Below are 12,048 nucleotides of genomic sequence, written 5' to 3' on the forward strand. Positions count from 1 at the left end.
GAAGGGTGGAAATTTCTTAGTTGCTGAGAGCATCCAGCAAATAGCCAATCTCCTGTGTCCCATGACATGCTCAACAGCCAGGGGCATTCAGGCTCTGTCTGAACAATGATTGTGAAAAGTCTATGCTGGGACTTACTTAGCCCTCCTAATAATAAAGCCAAATTTCTAGACCAGGACTTTTAGGTGCCAGATTCACACTCTTAGAGACCCTGGCTATCTTATATTATCCTAAGGTCACATAGCCATGAGTGGTGGGTCTGGGAGGGGAACCCAAGTGTTTGACTCCCACCCTCTAGTGTTTCTCCATTGCTTCATTTTCCCAGTACGGTCTTCATCCTCCTGAACTCCCACTTAGCAAAATGACATGTGGAGAAGCTGTGCTGGCTGCCACTTCAAGGAGGCTGAGTGGTGGGCATGGGCTCTCAGCCACTCCCTATCAACCTAGAAGGAAACTATTCCCAGTAAAAGCCTTAAATCTGTGGTGATGAGAATTTTCTAGCTTACTTGAATGCCATGATCTCATCAAGGCTGGGATACCTGGGATCACAGATTCACTGGGCAAAGACAAACCATTTAAAAATGCAGGTCCTCCCATAAGCAGAGCCTGCAGAGTTTGTAGAAATTGTGCTCGTTTACTGCATTCTGGGCAGGGAATAGCCACTCATACTGAGCACTTGTGAGGCACCAGTCACCACACTAAGCATGTGGTCTGCATTAGCTTAGGTTGGTATTCTTATCTCCACCTAAAAGATAAAGAAACTGAGATTCAGAGAGACTAACTAGTATTCTCCAAGTCATACACTGGAAAGGCCAACTAAGATTTGAACTCTAATTTCTGTAGCTCTCAGAAACCAGTCACTGAGAGGCACTCTCTGCTGTCTGCTAAACCAGGCTGCCTGCCAGAATCAGAAGAGGAACCTCCATCTGGAGTTCACATTGTGAACAAACAGTAAGAGAAGAAAGGCAGGGTAGATGGGGACAGAGCGCAAGTCAACTCCAGAAAGCTGATGTTAATGGCCATGAGGGTCTCTGAAATTTCACTGTAATCCAGAAATACAAATTGATAGTGGCACAGCCCTCTCTCTGGCAGGACAGTGCAGTATCTGGAATTTCTTCTTTGCCAATGAGATATTCACCCTCAGGAAAGGCATTTAGTATTCCACATTTTTCTTGAAATGTATAGGTTGAACATTTACATTTTCTTGAAATGTGCCCTACTTATTGATTTAAACGTTTGTAAGCATTTACATATTTATATAATTTTTATTGCTGCTATATAGAATCTTCAGTTCTGTTTGATTTAGCTAATTGCCCAAGCGCTTCCTCTGTACTGGAGTATCAATAATAATAATGATCAAAGACCTAAAACCGCATAAGCATTTTCTGTTTCTAGCTTCTATTTCACGAATAAAACATTGATGCTCTTTTTAAGTTGGCCATCACTCATCTGGGAGGTTTTGCAGACAATAACAGTTCATTAGTAATATCTGGTGGGGGAAGATGTATGATGCTGTAAATATTTAAAATCAAATTTGAAAAAGAAGACAGAGATGAATGCATGGGATGGGGGCGATGGGGGATGAACATGGTGCCCAGGGCTATGGTTTTCACAGCAACTTCCACTGGGGCCCTGCCATTGTTTTCCCTTGTAAGTTCCATGAAACAGGACTTAGCAATATTGCTACACCCAGCAGGGGCCAAAATGGCCTTTGTGGAGTTTAATGGGGATCTAAGCCTGTGGTCCTACCAAAAGTAGCCCCCTTGATGGGGACTTGTGAGCAGATAATTTGTTTGGAAACTGATTCCAAGGAACACTTTTAGGGAGTCTCACATGATAGGGAAGGAAAAGGGCCAATGAAGAGTGTCACACATGAGGTACTGCTGTAGATAGGGGGCCCAATCCCACTTGGAGCCCTTTAAGAAACCACTATGAGGCGACCTAAGGGGCCAGGAAACCTTGTTCCATCCTCCACCAGCTCTTTTCCTAAATTGGTAGAGTGCTGCTCATGGAAGGGTACTGGCTCCCATTTCCAGCTAGCCCTGAGCTCAGGCCCAGGTAGACCCATCAGGATCTGCAGGTGGGAGCTATGGACATGTCAGCTCCTGGGTAAGTCCCTGAGAATGGGCAGGACCCATTCAGCTTAGCTACAGGGCGTGGGTGCGAAATCTAGAGTTTCTTTGTTGAGGTGGATGGTAGAGAGAATCCAGCTCACCATTTATCTTTTGGAACTCCAAACTCCAGGTTTGCCTTCCACATCACATCTAAGAGTTGTAGAGAGCAAAAACTGGTCATGAGTGACAGTCTAGTCCAGCTAGGGAAACTGAAACAGTGTCAGCAACAGAGACATCACACAACGGCGCTCAGCCAGAGGAGGACTGGTTATCAGAGACAGCTTCCTGTTGTGGTTAGGAGGAAACCCAGAAATGGCTTTGGGAATGCTGCTGCTTCTATTAACTTCCTTTGGGTTATGTTTGGTGGACTCTGATCCTTGCTGGGACTGACTGGGAAATGTTCTCCCTCCAAGCCCTCCTCCCATTCCCAAATCCTTTGTTCCTCAAAGAGCTTATATCCAGCTCTCCAGGCCCCTGACCCATCTTTTCCATCTTGCTTTGTAAAACTTTCCTGAGGCAGGGTGTGGTAGCTCATGCCTGTAATCCCAGCACATTTGGAGGCTGAGGTGGGCTCTTCAGCTCTGGAGCTCAACCACCAGCCTGGGCAACACGACAAAACCCCATCTCCACAAAGAAAAAAAATTACAAAAATTAGCCAAGCATGGTGGCCTAAGCCTGTAGTCATAGCTACTTTGGAGGCTGAGATGAGCTGTGATTGCACCACTGCACTCCAGCCTGGGTAAGAGAGTCAGACCTCATTACAAAAAAACAAACCAAAAAATAAAAATAAATATAAAACAACTTTCCAAACATGTTTTATTTCCTTGAATCCCTGTTTACTACACACACACACACACACACACACACACAAAACCCAAATCTGTATTCTGATGCTTTGAACTAAGAATGGATGAAAATGGTATGTTTTTCAATGGAGGATTCCTAAAGCTAAACTGCTTTAGCTAAAGTAAGTGGGTTTTTAAGCTCTTCTCCTGCTCTGCTTCATGCATGTCTATAAAATCACGAAATGTCAGAACAGGAGGAAATCTTAGGCTCATCTAATTTAATGTCTTTGGTTCACAGAGTTGTAAATCAGGGCTCAGAGACAAGATGGGACTTCCTTGAGGTCATGACTACGTGACCCCATGACAAGCTGATAAGAGTCTATCATATATTTGTTAATAGACCTCAGAGCTGGGACAGAACTTTGGAGCAAGTTCCTTTGATCCAGGGCACAAAAGGAAGTAGGGGAACCAAGCACACATTTCCCACCCTGCCAGAACAGGGCCTGGGTGAATAATTTTTTGGCACATCTGCCTTTGCTAGAGGACCCGCAAATACTTTTACATTAAATACATTCCTAGTGGGCTTGGTTCCATCATTACCTTATGATTAAATCTACTTTCAAATGTAGAGGCCAAGGAGTTGCTTCAATGTCCTTCATGATGAGATGTTTATGAATGTGAGAGACCATATCTTCTATTTTTTTATGCCTCTGACCATATCTTCCCGTGTGCAGTCAGAAGCTGTCTGTCTATAACATCCACCCACTGACTTGGACTTAGAACTGAGATCGGAAGGCAACTCCCTTGACAGCCATACAAAGGCCCACATTATACCAGATCTAATGGTCCTTGTGCAACCTCCTTTTGATTGCCCTCACTTTCCTCTTTATACTTTGACAATTGTCACTTGACTTCTTAGAATATAGGACTCATAACTGATTACAAAACTCTGCATCAGTGGTCTGACTAGCATAGAGTGGGCGGTCCTCTTCTTTCCTGGTACCTGAGTGATCTGCAAAAGTACTTTAACGTCTACATATAAACATGTTAATTTAGCCTCAAATCATTTGTATTTGTTTTTAGCAATGTAATAGTGGCACAAATTTACCTAAACTCAGTGGAGAACTATAGGCTTTTACTGTTTTGCTGTCAACTCCTAATCACCCCTTTTCCCTATTCTGTACTTGGGCAGCTGGTTCTGAGAGCAGGAGTTGCATTTTTGGCAGGCCTAAACACATGTTTTATATGCCAACAGGATGGATTATTTTATAATAACTTCATATTGACATATTTATGACACATAAATACCATCGTGACAATTGAGAAATAGGATTTGCTATGCCATCAAAAAATCAATCTACAGAGCCACGCACGGTGGCACAGGCCTGTAGTCCCAGCTACTTGGGAAGCTGAGGTGGGAGGATCGCTTGAGCCTAGGTGTTTGAAGCTGCAGTGAACTATGATCATGCTACTGCACTCCAGCCTGGGTGACAGAGGAAGACCACGTCTGTTTAAAAAAAAAAAAAGAAAAGAAAAACATTAATTTGCAAAATACACAGGCTTAGTAAAAGAAATACTTAAGTTAAATGAAGGTCTCCTAAACACACTGTCATTATTACAAAAGAGGATTCTACAAAGGTAGGGGATGGGGGTGGGGTGGATGGGAACTAGCATTACTCCTATCTTGATGTAAATCAGGGTAACCTTGTGCTTCGTCAAAAGACCTCCCTGGAGGGCTCTGTACCAGGTGAGTGACAGATTATTAAACAGGCAATTAAAAAACTAACTCGTGAGCAGAGGTAAAAACAAATGACTCGCAAAATGATAGACCCATAGACACTCGCTCAAGTGAAGAGGATTTCATGAAGTTTGGGAAATGCTTTCCTTCTTAGAAGTTATTAGCATATTAAAAGTACTGAGAAATTTTGTAATGAAGAAACACAGCTTTGTTTAAGCATGATTTCTCAAGCCTTCTATGACCATCAAAACCTTTTCTTTTACAAATAACTCCAACTAAATTTGGTAAATACTGCTTTGGACAGACCTTCTCTCTCTCTGTCTAAGTTATCTAAAGTTTACCAGAATCTAAGTTGCCTCTTTTCAAAGGGCTCTGTTTAGAGACCACAGAAAAACTCGTAAATGTTTACTAACGCATCTCATTTCAAGTCATGGGTCATAAGAACTGACACAAATCCAGTGACACACCAAATAAAGAATATCCTTTTCTCAAATTGGCATGGCCAGATTAAGATTCCTATGTAAAAATATTTTCCCAAGGATTTCATTATTGGGTTAAGAAAGAAAAAGAAAAAAATGGGCATTTTTTTTCCTTACAAGTAGGGATTTTTGTTGTTCTTATTGACTTGAGATTAGAACCCACAAATATTTACTGAGCCCAGTGTATACACTCAAGATGATTCTAGGTCGTGTAACAGATATCAAAAGAAAATCATAAATCATCACTGTTTTTGCTGCATTTACAGTCCAGCAAAACTAATATTAATAGAGAAAGAGTAAATGCTCCAACAATGTTGCCTAGAATATAGCACTTGTGAGAACTGATCAAAAGAAGAAATCCATGGATTGGAGAAGATATGGGAAGATTTCATGGAGTTAGTGGGACTTAAATATGGCTGGGAAAATTGGGAAGAATTTTTAGAAGATAAGAGGACAAATGGAGCCCCAGGCAATTAAAAAACTAACTCTTGACAAGGGGCCTCTGGGAAATTTTTTTTTTCTTGGGCCTGAGCTATTCCAGGAAAATGTTCCTGTATATGAAGAGTATCTTTATTCACCAGACTTTCATCAGAAGTAGATGAAGCTTGGTAACTTTAAATATAAAGCAGACTGCTGAAACTAGACTATATGTCAGGAGTTTGAATTTAGATATTAATGGGTATTAGATATTAAGATAGTAATTATAATTACTGTATATTAATTAATATAGCATTACTATATTTAAATATATATTAATTAAATATACTATATATTAGTATTACTATATAATAAATTAGTATTACAAATAATTACTATACTTATGTATAATTATATTTTTATCTATTATATTATAATAAAAAATTATTATTACTATTTAATAATTATATATTATATACTATATAACATAGTACTAATATTACTATATGATAATTATTAATTAATTAATATATAGTGATCTTAATAATGCTAAGTATAATTTAAGTAATAATACTGTTTTAATATAATTCATAATAGGTATTTATATGTATTAATAATATAATATCTGAATTCCATATCTAATATTTGAAAAATAAGAGGGTAATTGGCTTTTGTCTATGTCTATTTTTTATAAGGACCAGCGAGTTATTTGTGTGTGGACAGCCCAGTCCCAGAAGGTAAAACCATTCTTAACTATAGTCAGGACCATCACACTCAGCTGACCTAATAGCCTAACAAGCCCTCTTGGGGGGCAATAGGACAATGGGGTAGGAACTCTCTCCTCGTTGCCAAGACTTCATGGTATGGTAGATGAGCTTTTTCTCTCTCTGGCTAGACAGGGCCTCCTTGGGACCCTGTGGGCTATTGGATGGCAATTGCTCCAACTTCTTTGCATTCAACACGAGCAGCTTCCTGGCTAGAGTACTGGGAAACTATAGCCTGAACTTTCCTCTTAACAGGGACTCTTTATTTTTTCCACACAGGGGCTTGGGAATACAGTAGTAGGCTTTAAAAATTGCCTTTCACCTATGCTTCTGTGTAAGATCTCACTCATTTAATAAGAAAAGACTCTGCTTCACAGTTTCCCCCCTGAAACTAGAAGGTAAACTAGAGAAAGAAAAAAGTGATCTTCTATCTTTCTCTGAAACACATCTTCAGGAGGTCCTGACCCCACAGTTTCCCCACTGAGTAACTCTTCACTCACATTTTTCAAATTCCCATTCACTAGCCATCTTTCCACCACCTTTTCCTCTCCACTCCTTGGAACAGGACCAAAACTTCACACACACACACACACACACACACACAAAGCAAAGCAAACTAAGACTGATGGGTTCCACTGAGGATGGGTTCATGGCCCAGTGAAAGGCTGTTGGATGGTGGAATTCTGCAAGTGCCAAGAAACATCCACCAGCTTGCAGGCAGGAGACAGGACCCTTCACCTTTGAGATCATTTCCACAGAGGCAGAACAGTGTGGTGACGGCCAGAAATGAGACATCAGCATAATACTTGGAACACAGTTGGAGTTCATTAAATGATTCATCTTCTCCTTTTTGTCATCATTTTTTAGAGTCCTCAAGTTGTGTTGACTCACCTGGAAACACCGCTGGCTCCAGAATGCCAAGCTCCAGTAATTTTATAAAATAAAATTAAAATACCCAAAGGATGTATTTGCAAACAAACTATAGAGATTTAAGATTTTACAGCAGTTAAGAAAGCATGAGGTGGGCGAACGTGTGCCAGTAAGGAAGGAGTTTTAAAAGCAAGATGGAGAACAGCACGAATAATGTGATCACATTTTTGCTTTTAAAAACCAAAGTTCCATATAATACACAGTTACCATTTGATAAGTTATTAGTGTTTACCTGGCACTGTGCAAAGTGCTTTTAAAACCCTTATCTCGGCTGGGTACGATGACTCATGCCTGTAATCCCAGTACTTTGGAAGTCTGAGGCGGATGGATCACCTGAAGTCAGGAGTTTGAGATCAGCCTGGCCAACATGGTGAAACCTTGTCTCTACTAAAAATAAAAATACAAAATTAGTCCATGTAGTGGCATGAGCCTGTAGTTCCAGGGGCTCAGGAGGTTGAGGCAGGAGAATCGCTTGAACCCGGGAGAGGGAGATTGCAGTGAGCCGAGATCGCACCACAGCACTCCAACCTGGGCGACAGAGCAAGATTCTGTCTCACAAAAAAAAACACAACAAAAACAAAATGTTAAAAAAACAAAAAACAAAAAACCCTTATCTCCTTTCATGCTCACAATGCTGAGAGAGTGGTATTGTTGTCCATGCCATTTTATAAATGCAGAAATTGAGGTTTAAAGAAGTTAAATAAATTTCCCAGCATCATACATTCAGGTAGTCTGATTCCAGAGCCTATTCTAGAAGTCATGATACAACTTAAGTGTCCAAGCCTAGAAAAACACAGGGAAGAACACACACGACTGTTGTCAGAGGTTACATCTGAAGAGAAGGGATGGGCTGGAGGAAGGGGTGAAAGATAAGTTTGAGACATTTATTTGTTACTCTAAGTTAATATATTGCTTCATGTATTTGCAACAAATATGTATCAGTTTAATAGTTAAGAAGACAGTCCTTTTCGCAAAAGAGCAAATATATAATCTCACCTATGTGAAATATATGAAATAGGCAGATTCATAGAGACAGAAAATAGATTCAAGGTTCTCAGGGACTTGGGAGAGTGGGAAATGAGAAGTTAATGCTTAATAGGTGCAAAATTTCTGCTTGGTACGATGAAAAGTTTTGAAAATAGTAACAATGGTTGCACAGCCCTGAAAATGTAATTAATGTCAATGAATCGTTAAAAAATGGTTAAAATAGTGAATTTTATATTGTGTATATTGTACCATAGGAAAGAAGGAGAAGGAGCAGGAGGAGAGGATAAAGAGGAGAAGAACAGCAAGAAGAAGGAAGAAAGAAGAGGAGGAGGAAGAAGGAGGAGGAGGAGGAGGAAGAGGAGGGGAAGAAGGAGTCCTCTGAATTGAATTCATTTGGTTTTTGGAAAACTCACTCTATTTCCCTTCTTTTTTTCATTTTGCCTGTACATTGTTGTGTCATAGATGTGTGGCGTCCCCAGTGGCTCACAGGGCCAATGAGATGTAAATGCAGCTTTACCTATTTGGACATGTGGTTGTGTTACAATCCCTGAGCAGTAGAAGGTGCCTATGAGCACCAGCTCCTTTACTTCCCTTTGTGGTTTGAAGCTATATATTTGTGATCGGCTCAGTGTTGGGCGAAGAGACTCCCCTTTCTTTTTTAGAGTACCTCAGTGTCTCTACAAGACCTGAGAGGCAGTGGGCACAGTTTCTTTGGAAAATATCTTACATTCTACATTTTTAAAATGTGGGATTGGGTTAGGCTCCAGAGTTTTTATTTACATGAACGAGACCTTCACCTTCATATGGTGGATTAGAGAAGTAGGCAATTATTCATTCATCCATCCATCCACCCACCCATCCATCCATCCATCCATTTGTATGTCCACTTTATTAAAAAATCTTTAAGGAGTACCAACTATAAGCCAGAGTTTTAGCCAAAAACTGAGTAATAAGCATCACATTTTTTATAAGACTCTGAAAATCAGCATGCTGTTATAGCAAATAAATTAGAATAGGTGTCCGAGATCATGTCTTCTTCTCCAGTCATTTTTACTTACTTGCTGTGTGACTTTGGGCAAGTTCTTTTCCTTCTCTCAGCCTTTCAGGGGATCTCAAAGTTGCCCTCCAGCTCCCAGATGTACTGATTCTATTCCTATAGCTAGTCTCAAGTGGTCCACAAATAATTTCAAATATGTCTACAAGTCTATGGGTGTGAGAAAGACACACATATATTGAAAGGCTGTGTCTTTATGTTTGTGCCAGTAAAAATTGATAAGGATTGTTCCTGTCCCAGTCAGCATTTGAGTGCTTAATTTTGATAGTGATGAAAATAACAGAAAGAAACATGGGCACTTGCACATATAGAAGAAATATGTGATTATGATTTATAGAATTGAACTAAAGAATAGTTGTCCATCTGTGAAAAGATTTGATAAACACCAAATAGAAAATCACGTTCAGCTCCCCATAGATGGCATGAAAGAGTGCTTAATAATCGATAAATATGCTTTTTTGCTGCGTGTGTGTGCCTTTAACAAATATTGACCTGTCCTTTGCTGATATATTTCAAAATGTGAGTAAATCAAAATAGGATGTGTTTTATGGAACTCTCTTGTTTTATTATCTGTCATTTAATTTTTAATACCTAAGTGACACCTGATATATTACCTAATCAAAAGAAGAGAATTATACATTGCACATAATCAGTTATTTTTGCCATATCACCGAAATTAGACTAACAGATGAGGAAAATAAATAAGATGAACTTTAAAAATGAAAATGCTTAGCCTTTGGAATTTTAGTTGACAGCTTTTGAAAATTAAATTATAAGTCAAGTCCTGATAGGTTTGATATCTTCTTTGCAGTTTTGCCGATGATGTATTGCAGCTTTAATGGAATATCATTTATCATCTGATAATAACAAATGTAGTATTTCTGAGCTTGTCATCTCTTCTGTGATGACAAATAGTCCAACTTGTAGCGGCGATAATGGAATTTTATAATGATCTGTCCTAAACTGACTCAACTGCAGCTGAGCTATTTCTCTTAAACCTCATAATGCCTATTACATGTAGATTACAACAGTCGGCGCCTCCCATCTAAGCGTGAGCTCGGATCAATGAATCCAGATTTTGGGCAAACAGCCCAAAAGGATTGAACCATATTTACTTGTTTATCAAGATTATTCCTGTTAGGCTAATAAGAGAGCTTGTCAGAGGTTGTCGGAAATGGCAAACTATATCATTTAGAGGATAAAATAGGTGATGAAAACTCTGTTTATCTCTTCAACAGTAGGCAGCATATCCAGTTTGCAATTCTACTCATCCAATCCATCATTTCATAGGGATTTATTTAATGAAGGCCTTGTGCCGAGAAACCCGAGTTAGAGAGCCCAGCCATTCTTCCACTTTATCTTGAAGCAGGATTTATTTTATGTCTTAACTCTTGGTTTGTCTGATAGCATCGCCTTGTTGCACCTGTACATTGTATAGTCCAAATCACTTGCCTTCTTGACACTTTTCTGAAACTTCCAAACATCTGAAGTGTCACAGAAAACCTAGATTTGGAGGCTGTGAGCATCTTGAAATATTGCATGGTATGTGTGGACATGACTGTGGCAGCCGTGATGCTCTGAAGCTCACCTCCTGGGAAGGAAAGTTACTGACATAATTGGAGAAGCCACCTGAGTGGATAGTGGAGGGGACAGTATTTCCATTGCAGATTTGATTTTTACCCTCATCTAAGCAGATCTGATTTTCTGACTGTGGTCACGGCAGGGCAGCATGTGGACAAAGGGAAAGGCCTGGTGTGAAGGCCTTAGTTTTGACAGTGAGTGAGTGTTATGTACAGGAATGAAAGACAGAGCATACTGCTAATGGCAGGCACTGATATGCAAATTGATGTCTGACATGCTTGAAGCTTTCACAGGTGGAGACAAAGGTAATGGGAGGTGTGCATTTCAGATGGGCTCTGATTTCATACCCTCTCAGCCTTTGACCATGTGTTTCAATGTCATCTTGGATGTGATTATTCTTTTTCTTTTTTGGTGGAATTTTACTCCTGGCCCAGTTTAAGTATCTGATTCCTTCCTTCAGACTCTGAGCTTTGCAGTAAAGCCTGTACACCCCACTGTTTTTTGGGTTTCTTCACTTCTTTCTGTGCTTCTCCATTACCGTTTTCTCCTTTTCTCTCTCTTCCTTTCCCTTTTTCTTTGACTTCTCTTTCCACCTTTCTTCTCTCTTCTACTTCTTTTACACAAAGGGTCACAGATTCAAGTAGAGAAGATGAAGAGGAAAGAAGACTTCATGTGACCTCGATGGTCATGGATTTTACTTCAAATACAAACCATGTCCAGCTAATTGTGGCCAGGTGAGGGGACAGGTCACAGGTGACCAAGATCTAAAACTCTTTCAAAAGAAGCTGGAAATGTGTTTTCTATATAAAAGGCCATGTTTGAAAATATTGCCAACTACTTCAATGTTTCTTTTTAACATTATTTGTGGGGCCTAATAAAAATTGAACTGAGAACAAAGGCTACTTCTTTGTGAGCTGTGGTTTAGACACTTGACCTGGGTGACCTCATCTACTCCAATGACCTCAAGTACTCACCACTCAGAGTAGAGCTAGCTCCTACTCTCTCTGGTCTTATATCTGTTTTTCCAACTATCTGTCAGATGCTTCATAAATATTTCAAGCTCGGAGGCAGGGTAAGAGTATTGAGAGGAAGAGTCTTGATTTAGATAGAAGGCTTACTTCAGGAGGAGTGGGAAGTAAAATCAAGTAGGTCAGGAGGAGATTTTTAGGGAGTTTGGGTGACAAGAAGACAATCTCAACTG

General features: G+C 39.8%; 1 protein-coding gene across 1 annotated transcript in view; it reads left to right on the forward strand.

Annotated features, from left to right (window-relative positions):
* The window catches only part of LOC105514943 (chromosome unknown open reading frame, human C16orf97), a 49,879-nt gene extending 42,640 nt beyond the window's left edge, over positions 1 to 7,239 (forward strand). Inside the window, 4 exon segments of the mRNA XM_011946607.1 lie at positions 6,227 to 6,268; positions 6,575 to 6,603; positions 6,606 to 6,629; positions 7,163 to 7,239. Of these exon segments, the coding sequence (XP_011801997.1) occupies positions 6,227 to 6,268; positions 6,575 to 6,603; positions 6,606 to 6,629; positions 7,163 to 7,239 (172 nt within the window).
* The last annotated feature ends 4,809 nt before the right edge of the window (positions 7,240 to 12,048 follow it).

The sequence above is a fragment of the Colobus angolensis genome, unplaced genomic scaffold (assembly GCF_000951035.1).
Source record: "Colobus angolensis palliatus isolate OR3802 unplaced genomic scaffold, Cang.pa_1.0 Scaffold251, whole genome shotgun sequence".
Taxonomy (NCBI): domain Eukaryota; kingdom Metazoa; phylum Chordata; class Mammalia; order Primates; family Cercopithecidae; genus Colobus; species Colobus angolensis.